The sequence below is a fragment of the Sparus aurata genome, chromosome 10 (genome assembly GCF_900880675.1).
Source record: "Sparus aurata chromosome 10, fSpaAur1.1, whole genome shotgun sequence".
Lineage (NCBI taxonomy): Eukaryota > Metazoa > Chordata > Actinopteri > Spariformes > Sparidae > Sparus > Sparus aurata.
In genome coordinates this window covers 1,516,743-1,532,916 of record NC_044196.1, presented here as the reverse complement: position 1 = coordinate 1,532,916, position 16,174 = coordinate 1,516,743, and the positions used below count along the sequence as shown (strand labels likewise).

The 16,174-nt window shown below is 43.3% G+C and overlaps 2 protein-coding genes across 3 annotated transcripts in view; both read left to right on the top strand.

Annotated features, from left to right (window-relative positions):
- The window catches only part of LOC115590007 (low affinity immunoglobulin gamma Fc region receptor II-like), a 92,568-nt gene that overhangs the window by 20,805 nt on the left and 55,589 nt on the right, over positions 1 to 16,174 (top strand). The window lies entirely within an intron of this gene.
- Positions 8,910 to 12,481, top strand: LOC115590034 (Fc receptor-like protein 5). The gene is made up of 6 exons (XM_030431284.1): positions 8,910 to 9,023; positions 9,231 to 9,266; positions 9,723 to 9,986; positions 11,086 to 11,325; positions 11,721 to 11,906; positions 12,240 to 12,481. Exons 1-6 carry the CDS (start codon positions 8,993 to 8,995, stop codon positions 12,350 to 12,352), a joined length of 870 nt encoding a protein of 289 aa, XP_030287144.1. The 5' UTR covers positions 8,910 to 8,992; the 3' UTR covers positions 12,353 to 12,481.

Sequence of the window (16,174 nt, the reverse complement as noted above, 5' to 3'; positions counted from 1 at the left end):
CTTACTTGTGGTTTTCTGCACCTACATTTTGACACTTCATGCACCTTGATAACCTCCACATTTAAATTTCTTGCACCCACAATAAAGCTTCTCATTGCATTCAGACAAAACAAAGTAAATATTCACGCTGCATTACTCGCATTTTTTTGATCGCAGGGTTTTTAACTCTTAATCATGTCTACTCGCAGAATGTGAATAGAAATATCCATGAACGCGTGGCACCCAGCCAGAGTCTGCAGCTTCCAGCGCTACCTGAAGCTAACAGGTGAACAGTTCTCAGCTGTGTAGCATCTGTCCATCTGTCTCCTCTGAGTGGCAGCTTCTTAACAGGTTAAAAACAATAGATCTGTCTTGCCACATTGATGTGAACCCAAAACAAAGAGATTCTTCTGTGATTTGACAGCAATAAATAAATCAAAAGGACACTGAAATAACAACATCATAATGTCGCCTTGTAAAAAGTCTGAATTCATGCTACCTGAGGCTGGAAATTAGCCTCCAGGAGGGACAGTAGAGACTGTTGAGCCCTGATTTTCACTGAGACTTGGCTGAACTCAACCGTCCCGGACACCATTTACATGGAGGGGCTAACATCATTCTGGGCGGTCAGGAGCTGAACTCTCAGGGGTAAAACTCAGGCTGCTGGAGTGAATATACATAAATAACTACTAGTACAAGTCCAACAATAGTCTCTAGTCACTGCTCTCCTATGGAAGTTAAATCATGTCATTAATCAAGAGCATAGATTTTCAGTTTGAGAGCATGATTTCATTCCTTTTCAGTGACACAGCTCCTTCGCGTGCTCAGATTTTTTCTCCTCATGCTCACATTTTGTGCTCTTCTGCTTTCTTTCAAAATGTCTGCTTGAATTCAAAAATCACATGCCTGTGCTCACATTTGTCCTTGCACACAAAAATTTTGCTCACATTCAAATGTGCCCTCTGCGCGCTCAGATCTAAGTGCACACACTCAGAACACACACCTGCTCACAGGTCATGTTCTGCTCTCGAATCTCTCCTCTGCTCACGGATTTTTCTTGTGTATCAACACTATCAACCAATAGAAGGCCGGCTACTGTTGACCTATCAGATTATACCCGCTTCTTTGCGGATGCGTTCGCTGTACTTCAAGGAGCGTCGCATACGGACGGGCACTGTTTCTACCGGGTTTATCTACTTCTGTCCTCCAGGCTGTTAAATGTGGTGGTTCCCTTTATTTTATGACAACTTTTGGAATAAAATATCAGTTAATCAATACACGAGCGCCCGTGCTTTTCATTACAATAGCTACATCAACATAAAGTAGAACAATAGCGACTCTACTTTCGCCATATTAACCAATAGCCAGTTACCCTATAAGTTTATGTTCATGTTTGCGTCTGAACATTGAGAGCAAAATTCCAAAAAAGCTGATTCTGATATATCTGATCTCATAATATATTGAAAGTTATATCTAAACTAGTATCTAAAGTAATATCTAAACTAAAGTTATATCTAAACTAATCTATTGATAAAAATGCTGATTTCACAGTAAAACAGTAATTGAAAGTAGAAAAAGCACTAAAGTCCAATACAAAGAGATGTGTCTCACTCAACCAGAATCTGGACACAGTTCGGCTCTGGTTCTGAGTCAATGGGTCACATGACCCGGAAGCTATTGAGCAAAGATGCAGATTTGTGTCGGTGCCGACAGTGAAGAAGGAGGAGAACGAACCTGCTCTGTGTAACCGAAGCTGAGGCGTTAAAGCAGAGTCCAGTAGGTTCCGGTGTCGCTGGTTCTGCTCTGTGGACCGACACAGTTCCTCCTCGTACTCTGCTATCGTCCTTTCAAACAGCGCACATATCTCCTCAGCAGCCGCAGTCAGTCGCTGCTTCACCAACGATCTCAGAATCTGGACTTTAGACATTTTCACACAGTCACACTGTTTACAGCTAGCATGCTAAGCTAACGTGTGTATACTTGTATCTGGCGGGAGATGAGTCTGAGAGCAAACAGCACAAAGTCCATCACACACGTTCATCCAGACTGTCACTACGTCACTACCGTGGACGGCTCATCTCTAATCGATCATCAATAATCACAAGAAAAGCGATCTGAGCGGCAGGAGAGTCCACGAGAGTCCAGGAGAGTCCGGCTGCAGAGCTCCACTGTGGGGTCGCTTCCGGTCCTCCAGCCTCAGGCCGGGAAGTACGCGCAAGAAACTTCAAAAGCGCTATTGTCGCGATTTTGTTGCTGATCTTTATTTAATTAATCAACATTGTAACGTTAAAACCATTAATTTCTTAAATGTGACATACATGTTTATCTTGCTACTTATGTCTACGTAGTATGTGACGTCAGTAGGCTTATCTGTATCAGTTTAGCAACATATCGATTTAATACGTCATCAACATTAATTCCGTTGACATAAACTCCGTCCATGTAGCTTAGTGACGTCAGTTCATATAAAACCATTAGGCTTGCTGAGCCTAAAGCCTCTCTTCCTGTCTTTAACAAAAACACACTTTTCATACATAATTGACCTTTGAAGAGTGTAACAGTAGTTTAGTACAAACATCTGAATATAATATGGAAAATGTATTTCATGACACAAGAGGCTCATGTGTCTGCTTGTACTGTAAACCTGAAGATCTTTTGAAGAGATGAGGCTGTATATTTAAACTCTGCAAGCAACCTCAACGCACATGTGGAGGGCAGGAGTAGTTATTTAAAACCACATCAACATATAAACAGAATTAGCCTCGCTAATGAGACAATATGTGTTACTTCACTGAACATCAGAAGTTCATCAGAATCCAGTTGGAGTTTATCATGAGAATATCTTTAATGTTTTTAATACATTTTGTGATAACTGGGGTAAAACTAAGAGAAATTACAAAACATTGCTCTGTCACTACACCTCCTACATTTCCAGAGCTGAAGTGAAGCGTGACCCTCAAGTCTCAGGAAAATATACTAAAGTATATTCAGCACTTTTCAGATTATTTGTATAAATATAAGAGTTGTTTTTAATCAGATTGTTCATCAAATAAATTATCAAATAATTAAAAAGTGCTGATTCAGCTCTGACACAGCATGTAATCTGTAAAGTAACTAGTAACTAGAATGATGTTTATAATAAATGTAGTGGAGTAAAAAGAACATATTTGCAGAAGTAAAGTACAAATAGCTCAGAAGTGTTCTGAGGTCCAGCAGTGGAAACGTTGTCAGAGGTAATAATCCTGCTGTGCTCATGTCGCCCTCTGGTGGTTGTTTACCAGAACATCAGTGATGAACTCTGATTGTCTGACAGGAATCTTCATCTTCTATCAGTAATATAGCACTAAAATGACTAATATGTTCCTACCTTACACAGTCTTACATAATAAAACACCAAAGCTAATCACTACTGCATCCCGTCCTCCCTCCTGCACAGGCAGCCAACACATACTATCACTAAAAGGCTCCTTGTTCCAGTTCCTAAATGATGTGAATGGCCGTTCAGTGGAGCTCAAGGTACGACCATCACATTGTTTTCATTTGAGGCTCTGGTTTTAAACCATCTTCATCAAGTAGTAACGTCCTCGTCCAGGGAACAGGCTTTCACCTGGTGGTCATCTACAGACCTCTGACTCCCAGTTACTAGAAGAGTTCTCTAAATCTCTTGCAGATCTTGTGACTCGTTCAGATCAGATCCTAATTATTGAGGATTTTATATCCATTTAAAAAGCCTTCTGAAGCCTTCTGACCCTCTAAGTGAAGCTTTTCTGGGACTTGTTGATATTTCAGGCTTCATTCAGCTTGTTCATGAACAGACTCAGTCCAGTGGAAACACTCTTATTTGGTGACATTATTTGGTCATTAATGTGGGAATTTGGAAGTCACTTCATAACGAAATGAATTAAATTACTCATCTAAAGACAGCAGTTTATGCCAGTAATGGATTACTTCTGTGAGAAAAAAGATTAGCTAACACTTAATGTTACTCGGTTATAAAAGTAATCCTACTGCACTGTAATGGATTACTTTGTGACTAGTTACCCCCGACGCTGGTCACAGATGTGTTCAGCTCATAAATGATGCGCGGCGCTGACACTCATGATGTCATCAGCATCCTCAGCCACGCCCTCCTCAGGTCGGTTGGGAGGTGCTGTTGCCATGGAGACGGATAGGTCATTTCCTGTCAGAGCGGTTAATCATGAAATTCAGATTGATTTTATAAACAATATTAGAAGAAGCCAGAGTATCATAATCAATACTAACAATCATCAATACATGACTGTAAGTGATAGAGATGTTGTGCAATGACTGATTGATTGATTGATTGATTGATTGATTGATTGATTGGTTGATTGATTGTTACCTGTGGACCTGTGGCGTTATAAAGACACCATGATGACAGTGGAGATGCAGTACAGACAGAACACCACCAGGTGGAGGAGCACAAGAAAGAGGGGGGTGGAGTCAGGGGGCGGGTCTGCAGATGTGGGCGGGGCTATGGTTGTTGGTTTACCTGTAGAGAGAATCTCACCTGGTGTGGATGAAATGAGTCCTGAAATCAAAATCAGTCGGTTTTGTTCAGTTTGGTTCCGTCTCCTTCTCAGTGTTTCCACTCAAGTTCTGTTGGTAAAGAACTTTTTGAACCTTCAGTGATGAAAAAACAACAGTTTAGTAAAGAACTGAACTGAAGCGGACTGCTGGGTAGAAACGGGTCTACAGGGAACCTGCTGACCTGTGACAGTGATCCAGCTGGGTGGAGACTCTCCATCACTGATGGTGTTACACTTGTAGAGTCCTTCATCAGACCTGGAAACATGGTGGATGGTCATGTGACCTGTAGGCTCAGTCCTGATGAAGGAGCCATCTTTATAGAAAGCAGCTGAGAGGTTGGAGGTCTTTGTTGTACAGGTGAGAGTGACATCATCTCCCTCCATCACAGGGAGGACAGGACTCTGCAGGATCACTGCTCCACCTCAACACACAGACAAACATGTTATTCATTTAGTATCTTATTTTCAAATTAACTGGCTGCACTAAGTCTTTTCCTGCTAAAATCTGTTCGTCTGCACCTTTCCTAAATGTTCATGTCTGGAGTTTCTGAGAACACACTGAACTCAGACCAGCAGCACCAACAGATCACAGCTGAGACCAGAGGGGTCCACTTCATGGATCAGTGATCAGATTTATTACTTATTTATGTTTTATACTAATGTTCATGAACTTGATCTCAAACAAAAACAAACATTAATAATCAGATTTTAATCTGTTGTCTGTGCACCTCATTGTTAGGAAATATTTTACTGATAATTCAAGTATATCATTTTTTATAACTGTTTTTTTTACAACCACGCTGTCAAAGTAATGTTTCACTGAGATAATTGTGTTTTCTGTTTTTACATACTAAGAAAATATACATTTAAAATACATGAAAATCACAGTTTTCAATATTTTTCATATTTAGTATGAATAACTCTCATGGCTTGGCATCCCATTTTCCCACAATGTCAAGCAACAAGTGACCTCTGCAGCAAAGAAGTCCTGGAATTACCTCTCACTAGTCTAACTGAGGAATACAACTGTTCCAGAGTTAGACTCCAGATGACACTGAAGAAGACCAGAGACAAGATCATCAGTTCTGCTGCAATGCCCCTAGTAACGACACCATCCAGTGCAGTGCAGCAAGCTACATCAGCCCTGAGGCACAAAGACATCGTAGGACAAGTCCAGCAGGGAAGAGGAGGCTTTGGTCTTAAAGCATGCAAACCAACCTGGAGAAAGGCCACAACATTAGGGCTGAGGAAGCTGGTGGTCGAGGAGGTGTGCCGACAGGAGGAGGTCTGCAGACCCGTAAAGGCTGTCTCTCTTGTTAAACAGGAGCAATGGATGCAGTGGGAAGGTGTGGAGAGAGCAAAGATCAGCTGGAGGGAACTGTGGTAAATGGAAGCAAGCACGATCTGTTTTATCATCAGAGCGACGTATGACATGCTTCCATCACCAAGAAATCTCCATCAGTGGCAAGGAACCACCCTGTGCCCTCTGCCCAACTCCAACAACTCTCCAACCCATCATGACAGGCTGCCAGAACTGCCTTATGCAAGGGAGATACACCTGGCAGCACAGTAAGGTCATGAAGAAGCAGCAGCTCTGGAAACCTACAAAGAGCAACCCAGCCCCTCAAGGCAACAGCATTCAGGGGCTGTGGCTCTCAGCAGAGAGGGACAGAAAACGCTAAAACATCCGTCCACCGTGCCAGAAGCAGGACTCCTATGCATGGCCCAGGACAGGAAGATGCTGGCAGACATCTGCCAGAAACTAATTTTCCCACCTGAGATCACCGCCACCAACCTTGGGCCAAGCTTTGTTCTCTGGTCCCCTTCACTAAAGGCTGTGGTTCCATGGAAGATCTCGGTTGAGGTCTATGAGCACGGAAGCTATGCAGACATGATGTGTGCGCATTCATTTACTGTCCTGCACACACAAAGAAACAAAGAACTGATGAGGAGTTGGGCTGGATGGTAGGGCGGATATAGTCTTGTTGTCTTGTGGTTTTCTGTTTTATACACGTTAAAGTAAAACGAAGCATGATGTCATCTGATTTAGTGTACATGTGTCTGCTCCTGTAGATGTATGTATGCTCATGTCATGTGTTTATATTACATCACCGTGCTTCAATGAAAATATCTTAATGAATACAGAGCAGCTGTACCTCTGGTCCTCTTTGTCTTCTTGTCTTTGAAGACAACTTGTCCATAACTGACGTCTTCTGCTGGTCTCACTGCAGAGTAAACCACAGCTGGATCATTCTCTGCAACACAAAAACACATCCTCATTACATGACAGCATGTACAACCACTGACACAGAGCTGCTGCTGTATTTACTGCTAGTGTTGTACTGCAACACGAGAAGAGAAACAATCTCTCTGCTGTAGAAATAATCCTTTTTAATTAACAATTATAGTTATTTTATTAATATTGTATTATCTGATAAATGGCAGCAGATGCTGTCTCTGTGTAAAACAGGAAGTTAACTGTGACGACCACAAAGCTGCTTGGTTCGACTAAAATAAGTGATGCATTAACCACAAGGCTCAAAGCATCACCATTAGTCGAGAGAAACATCACCAGCTTCACAGGAACCAGCAGGAGGAAGTTGGTCCCCAGAGGAAAGGAACATTGTAAAAAAGATCTCAGTAGTGTCTAATTCATTTCTCCTAGACAACTATGAGATCTCTGTGAGACCAAAGTGAGGCTGTGGCTGATTTTTCCTGTTTTTCCTGAGAAACAGCTGCAGAAAATCTCAACTTGGGCTCCCTGTAAGTTTCAAAGGAGATCTCATCAACCTCTCATTGAAGTTTCAGAATGTCTCCTCAGTGCTGGAAAGGAGCAAGGTTTAAGCGGTAAAGTCTCAAGTCTCACCTTTTGCTCCTAAGGAATTTTAGGAGAAACAAATGAGAAATGTTTGAGACTAAAAAAGACTAAAATGAGACTGAAATGAGAACTCTCATTGAGCAAGCTTTGCTTTGAGCAGTAAAATTTTCCTCTGGGTTGTGGGCTTTGATACGCAGAGTGGAAAAAACCTACAATACTATCAGTTCAGAAACAACATATTCCTTGTGTCACAGCCCTGGCTCTAGGCCATGACAAACGAAGGGAAAAGGACAACAAAAAGCTGGTCCATGTTTTATTGTAACTAAAAAATAATCACTAAAGATTGGGATGTGTTTCAATCAGTATCATGAGTGGTGTTCATGTGGTTGCATGGATATGGTGGTGTGATGGGTGTTGTGCAGTAAAGTAAACAAAAGTTAACGAAACCAAAAAGGTGCAAACGTGGTCAGGGTCTGAGACAGAGAGAGCAGCTGGCAAGAAGCTGGGCCTTTATCCTGTGGAGCACTGAGCCCAGGTGCTCCAAGTAACCACAATCAGGTCCTCCTTGTCACCACTGCAGCCAGCTCCCACCTCAGAGGTATCACAGTTAGTCACAGCACACACAGACATACAGGGGCCCTCACACTCGCCAGCTGATCCGTCTCCTCTTCATATCCACCGCACTGGTCATTAAAGTTAAATTAATGTTGTTATCGTTAAAGCAAAAAGCTCTGAATACCTTTCTGGATTAATTTCAGTCAGTGACGCCTGAAGTGTTTGAGAATTGTCACATGAACATAAATGCTGATGGTGGTTTAAAACTCTGGTGTCTTCATGTTGTGACTTAGTTTAACATGTGGTCAAATGTAAAACATGAGTGTGTGAACCATCAGTTGAGTGAACTGACGGGACATTCAACACCAGAACTGGAAGTGGGAGGACGCTCTGCCTGTCAGCCTGAATCCAGGTTTACAGACCTCTGAGGATGGACACAGGTGTTTCAGGGGTAAACTTCCCTCAGACAACTGATTTTATGTGATATGATGTTCCAGCAGCAGTCGCTCATTAGTTGTGTTTAAACTGGTGGGAAGCCGGTGAGGGATCTCATCTTCATAAGCACTTTTATTTATAACTTCTGTCTGTGAAAGTGCTGTTTCATTAAATTCTGCTCCTAACATTTGTCCACTAATCTTTCTCTGACATATTATACTCGTGTTTGTTCATGCCGGAGACAAAGCAGATCAGCTGTACCTCTGGTCCTCTTTGTCTTCTTGTCTTTGAAGACGACTTGTCCATAACTGACGTCTTCAGCTGGTCTCACTGCAGAGTAAACCACAGCTGGATCATTCTCTGCAACAGAAGGAGACTATGAACACACATTATCTGTCATGCAGGGTTATAATACGATTAATTATGGAGTTCATAAATGTCAGCAACAGTTTCTTTTATTCTTAACACCTTCGCTGTGAAAATCAATAGTTCAAAACTAAACTGGACGACCACAAACACACGGTTGAAGTTGTTGAGCTGCAGTCAGTGGAGAGGAAACCACAGCAGGGTGAGTCAGTCAGAGAGGAAGGAGGAGGGTCTGACTGATGTGACCATGAAGTGATGAAGTGTAGATGTCATATGAGTCGCTGTTAGGATGGAGGAAACACGTCTGCTGCGTCTGCTCTGTAAGTACACTCACACATCAGCTGGAAGAAGAAACACACACTTTGTTTTGTGGAACATGAACAGACGTTAGTGTCCATGTTACTCTGACAGGACGTCACTTTTCACACTGTTGCTTTAAAAACAACATGAGCTGATGACGTTTCTTTGATACGACTGTCCTCCTCTGTGTTTCCTCTCAAACCAACCGGAGTGTCTTTTGTCTTTAGTTGTGACGTCACTGCTGAGCGGCTGCACACACCAAGGTGAGAACACTTCCTGTGTGACTGATGAAGAGTTATTTAGTCCCTGATAGAACAGTTAGTGTTCAGGACGCAGTTTATGGAGGGAAATAGTTTGCACATACAATAAAAGAGTGAAGACTGTCTGGATGTCCACAGACTGGACGCTAAAGAGAAATGTGCTGCTATAAAAATGTCATTGTGAAAGCAGGACTGCACACCATGCAGCACCATGCAGCAGCTGACAGAGAAAGTGCAGAAACAATATTGACATGTGAGACACATGAAGTCACATCTGCTGTGTGTTTGACACCAACTCTGAGAGTTCCATTTAAAACATGAGGAGACTCAGAGCCTGAAACACAGAGGAGATCAGTGCAGGTCAACAAGGTCTACAGAGACTGGAAGAGGAAGAAGAGACACTTCTGTCCAAACTGACCATTATCATCTGTAACCACATCTCTCTGTCTCGTCCTCCAGCCTCTCTGAAGATCAGTCCTCACAGATCTCAGCTGTTTGAAGGAGAGTCTGTCTCTCTGAGGTGTGAGGAGGACGACAGCTCTGATGGATGGACGGTGACGAGGAACACGACTGAAGGAACCAAGACTCAGTGTGGAGCTGACTGGGGAAGGAAAGATGGTTCTTCCTGTAACATCAGCTACATGAGGACAGTGGACAGTGGAGTTTACTGGTGTGAGTCCACAGGCGGAGCAGCCAGTAGCAGCATCAACATCATTGTCACTGGTAAGATGAGGCTGTTGTAACTCCAGCAGGTCTGAACACTGAGTCTGTCTTTCACCTTTTCACTTTGGCTGAGCCTGAGAGAGACAAAGACAAGAAGACAGACAGGTGACCTTCAGGAGGCAACAACACTGGGTGGAGCACTGAGTCTGCCTCCTCAACATGTTGTTCATCTGTCAGTCTGACATTATGTTCAACATGTAGAGATGATAAATCAGCTCCATGTACCAAATGTTTCTCCAGAGAGATTGTTGTGATGAAGTGTTGCTGAGTACAGGACAGGACAGTGAGACTGCTTGTGTGAGTCAGAGGATCCATCAAGCTGAGTTTGATGCTGTGAAATCAGACTTTAACCTGCCGATGTTAGCAGCACACGTTTGTCAACACACTGTCTGTTTCTACTGATCACAACATCACCAGACTCCCTAAACAAATGTACTGATTTAAGAGTTGTTGAGTGAGGAGAGACTCGACAAACTTTGTGAAACACGACGACAAATTCTGAATGATTGGAGCTTCTTGTGGATTCAGCATTAAATGAGCAGGTGTCCATGTTGTTCATCAGTTGTGTTTCAGGGTTTCATCTCCATGTGAAGCTCTTTAAACTGTGCTTGTGTGACTGTAACTTGAACTAGAGCTGAGCTGAGCTGTGTTCACACATGAGCATGTTACACTACGGTGGCCCTGAGGGCTCAATGCATCGCACCAAACAGACAAAACAAAGCAAAGAAGAAAACATCTTCATCAGTTTGACCAGCACAACCAAACACCTGATGCTGTCCTGTTGTCAGAGTGATGAAGATGATGAAGAGGAGATATGTTTGTGTTCTGTCTTTTTAAGCTGAGCCTTCAGAACCGCCCTGCAACGACCCGGTTCTACTGCAGCAGAGGACGAGACGACACCACAAACTTTATGTCCCCGGTCACTGCAGCACTGGGTACAATGTACCAGTAGCTACATGCTAACAGGCTAATCTAACCTGTAGAAACATGAGGTTATCTGTTGTGTAGCTGTGACAGGCTGCTACCTGCATCCTGTCATCACCTTCACACTCACAACAGGAACACACAACTGGAATAACATGTTTGTCTGTGTGTTGAGGTGGAGCAGTGATCCTGCAGAGTCCTGTCCTCCCTGTGATGGAGGGAGATGATGTCACTCTCACCTGTACAACAGAGACCTCCAACCTCTCAGCTGCTTTCTATAAAGATGGCTCCTTCATCAGGACTGAGCCTACAGGTCACATGACCATCCACCATGTTTCCAGGTCTGATGAAGGACTCTACAAGTGTAACACCATCAGTGATGGAGAGTCTCCACCCAGCTGGATCACTGTCACAGGTCAGCAGGTTCAACTTAAGTCTACAATAAAAATGTCAGCAGAGACAGAGACAGCCTGTCTCCAGAGTCAGTGTTGGCATCCAATGTTTAACATTTCTATGTTTCATACGTAGCAGATAAAACTTTACATGTCTTTATGTTTTAAACTAGTTTTGTCTTTAATACCACAGCTGGAAAACCTCAACATCTTGTTAAAGTATAATATTGAACCATCATGTGATTTATTCTCCTCTATATAAAGTTTGTGGGTCTGAGGCTGACATAGAACAAGAGGAACAGACCAGACAGGAGCAAGTTCACTTTCTTAGTTTGATCTGGTTTCTCTCTACAGTGAAATGACTGAATGAATTAATCTGATTTCTGTGTTGTTGATGAGAATCTTTTGTTTATTTTAGAGAAACCTGCTACGACAACTTCTCCTTCAACCTCTCCTGCTTCACCATCCTCTCCTTCAGCTCCTTCTCCTCCTCCTGTCCCTGTGTGGTCGATGGTTCTTGCTATTCTATCCTCTCTTTTCTCTCTGGTTCCACTAGTTCTTCTGGTTCTAGAGGTGAGACGGCTCACCAACAGGAAACCTAAAGGTCAGACACATTCAGAATCATTCAGACACAAAGAAAGACAACAACATAAATTATGTTCTCATTATTTTTCACAGCCGTGTGCTGCAGTTAGGGTAGTTAGTTAACTCATCAACAAACTCACTTCATTCAAACTGGACACAAACTGAGTCAGAGTCACCAGATAGGCCTACTTAGCTCCATGGCTAACTGAGCTACATGCTAACAGCAGCTAGTCACTTTAGCCAATGAGAATAGTGAGCGGAAGTTTGGGGTATTGCCACAATCAATCAATCAATCAATCAATCAATCAATCAATCAGCTGTTGATAAATGATCTCACTCTCTCTGCCTGCAGGAAATGACCTGCCCATCTCCATGGAGATGGCTCCTCCCACCCAGGCTGAGCAGGGATTGGCTGATGAGTACGATGATGTCATGGCTGCTGTCACCACAGAGCATCACCTCTGAGTTGATCCAACGTGTTCTCCTTCTTCTTCAGTCACGTTTCCTTCATAGGAGCCAGAACTCTTCCTGTGGAGCTGCTCACCTTCTAGGTTCTGTTCTTGTGGATCCTGCTGCTTCTTCTTGTGAGACCCGCCCTCCTCCTCCTCCTCTGATTGGCTCGTCTCTGTGGTGTTCCCACCAGAACTCTTCATGTGGAGCTGCTCACCTTCTAGGTTCTGTTCTTGTGGATCCTGCTGCTTCTTCTTGTGAGACCCGCCCTCCTCCTCCTCTGATTGGCTCGTCTCTGTGGTGTTCCCACCAGAACTCTTCCTGTGGAGCTGCTCACCTTCTAGGTTCTGTTCTTGTGGATCCTGCTGCTTCTTCTTGTGAGACCCGCCCTCCTCCTCCTCCTCTGATTGGCTCGTCTCTGTGGTGTTCCCACCAGAACTCTTCATGTGGAGCTGCTCACCTTCTAGGTTCTGTTCTTGTGGATCCTGCTGCTTCTTCTTGTGAGACCCGCCCTCCTCCTCCTCTGATTGGCTCGTCTCTGTGGTGTTCCCACCAGAACTCTTCCTGTGGAGCTGCTCACCTTCTAGTTTGACGGGTCGACTGCTGATTGGACTCTTGTGTTGTTCACTGAGTCGGTTCTGTCTCTGTGATGAAGTTGCTGTTCTGTCTCTCAGTGAACTCAGCTTGATGTGTTGATGTTCTGATGGTGTCCAGCTGATCCACTTTCTGTAAAGTGTTTCTTTAGAGACCTTCAGTCCTGATCCGACGCTGAGAACGATCCTCTTTGACTTACTGACGCTTTGATTTACTTTCTGGATCCTCAAACGTTGTGAATGTTTCCAGGTTTATGTGACAGTATTCAAGGTTTTCAATGTGGTCTGAGACTTTTGGACCTGCTGTATCTAAAATGTTGAGCTGCACATTAAACAGACTTTATCCTTCAGTATCATTCAGTGTGTTCCCTTCAGCTGTGTGTTGACACACCCTGTTTATGTAACACTGCACATCAGAACTGATGACCAGAACAAAGACTTCCTTTAAGTCCAACAACAGAACAATGTTCATGGTTTTAGATCCTCGGTGCATTTTCTGCATCTCAGACTGACCTTTTAATCTGAAGATTATTCATGTTGTAGTTTTTTATGCTGAACATAAACGACAGCTTCCTCTTGAGTCCAGTAAACTGACCTGAAGCTGTGAGGTTTCTCACGACACTCTGCTCGAGCTGACAGTGACGTGTTTGTCCTTGTGGTGAAATGTGTCAACTGGTTTTAATGGCAGATAGCAGCTTTGTGGTCGTCCAGGTTCCTCTTTCTCATAAATACCCTCCAGTTGTTCACTCGGCTGCGTCTCTCTGACAGGAAGTCTTCACTCTGTGCTGCTCGCTCAGAATGATTGACGGGTGGATGACACGATATGATTGGTTGACAGTGGTTGGTTCAGCTGACGGAAGCACACGTGACATTTAGTTTTACAGGAAGGAGACACAAGTTAATTCTCCAACCTCGGGGTCGGGCCCCTCCAGAGGGTCACCAGATAAATGTGAGGGGTCGTCACATGAGTGATGGAGAGTAGAGAAACAAACTCAGAACAGAACATCTGTTTCTGCTTTTATTGTGAAATTTTGAAGGATTTTAATCCTTTGAGCCTCAAACTGTTGAAGTTTGCAGCTAACAACTCACTGACATCTGAAAGTTGTATTTAGTAAAAGGTGACGTGAAGAAGACGCAAACAAACCAGTTGAAAGAGGCAGTTCTGGTCTCTTGATGTGGGGCTGTATGAGACTCTTATCTCAGTCAGTGTATTTCCTAATAAGGAAATGTGTTGAAATAATAAAGATCATAATTCTTTCATAAAATGCTCTGAAACAAAAACTTCAGAAAGTTCAAACCTGCTCATGCAGAAGGAACCAGAACCACAGGTCTCTCTGAGGCCGTGACTCAATGTGACCTGTGGACCTGAGTCCATAAAGACACTTAGGACAGTGGAGATGCAGGACAGACAGAACACCAGCAGGTGGCAGCACCATCACAGCACTGAAGCTTCATCTTAACCTCAGATCCACTTCTGTTTCTGTGATCACATGTTCACCTGACTGTTGAAACAATGTGAAGCTGCTCTCTGAATGAAGCCAGCTGACCCAGTTATTTACTACATGATGATGCAGAAACTTTACAGCCTGAATCTTCTCAGTGGTTCACCAACTGAACAATCAAAACTCTTCAAACTCAGACTGTGTGTGCAGACTGTGAACGATGCTCAGGCTCTTTATAGTCTGCGGTTGCGGTTTAGTTTGTTCTTTATCTCTACTGAAGGGAGGTGTGTGTTGTTTAGCCACAACCAAACTTCAACCCTGAACAAACAACTGAGGTGTCGCCTCACACGGGGCACCATATGCCGTGGTTAATGCACCATTATTGGGGAGTTTGGGGGTTAAATTTGGCTATCCACAATAATTAATCATTATCAGGAATAATGATTAATTATAATAAATTATGAGATCCAATTTACATTGGAGCATCTTGGGTTGATTCAGTTAATAACTACAACCAGATTTACCATAACAGCTATGATGGTCAAAGGATTGTGGAGCCTCGACAAAGTCGAGGTCGGCAAACTCACCCTTGTACAATATTAAATAGAATGAAGGTTCAGAAGTATTTTATTTAACACAAAGATGAAAACACACAATCTAACTAAGATGAACTATGTACAGGTATATATGTCACACCTGATGTGAGATCATAATAACACTGAAACAGTGAACAAACAAGCATAGATTGAACACATTCACATGTGAACACATGTTCATTACATAAGAAAGTCCTGTGCTAAGCCGTGCTATGCTATCTAGGCCCAGTTCAACATTACCAGTTTTTGAAGAGAAGGTGCTGATGGTTCTTGTTTGATGAGTCAAGTAGTCAAAGGTTGTAATTCCATTGATAAACAATGCTGTTCTTTCTCCTCACCCTCTAGTTTCCGTCATTGTGAATCACCCTGCTTTTTTGTGCAAGAAACACCACTCAACCTTGGACTGGCTCATCTTCTATAGTTTTCCCCACAATGAAACCATGGCCACTTCCATTTGACGAAGTCCTGGATGTCATTGTGGTCCTGGTAGAACAAGATGGATGATCACATCACAAAGGAGACAGGAGTTAGCGAGCCTGTGTTCTGTTCCCTAACTTTCTGCTGCATCAGCACCACCAGAACATCTGACACAACCAGAACCTCACTAAACTCAGACTGTGGACTCGTAGTAACAGAACCAATGAAGGCGACCAATCAGAGCCTGACAGGGCAGATTTTGCCAGAGAAGCAGTTTGATCCATAAGAACACCTCAGCAGGACTGCAGTGTACAATGAGGTAACATCAGTTAACAACAGTCAGGACCCCTCAGTCTTCTCTGGCCTTCAGTCGTCTGTCGTCTGCACACGTCGGCCACCGTGCTGACATCACACAGTCACGTTGGATAGGACTGTTGAATGCTAACTTTAGCTCTTTTCTAATGTAAGCACACATCAAGTTTTTCTTTAAATAAGTCCTGATGTTCCCCCACATTGTCATCATGTCAGCCTCGGTCAGTCATTGGTGTCAAGTGGTAAAATGATGAAACTTGACACAAGCAACAAACACAGGTGCACATTGTGAAAAAAGTTGTCTCGCGCTGCCATGTGTAGACCTGTAACCTGCAAGAGCTCACCTGTAGGGACAGCTGGAGGCAGAGTTGTCAGTGCGATGACGGTGATCAGGTACAGCAGTGCAGTCATGACCTGATGATGATGAGGGACTGACCTCGTTCAACAGGCCAGTAGAGACATGTTTTGTATTGTATG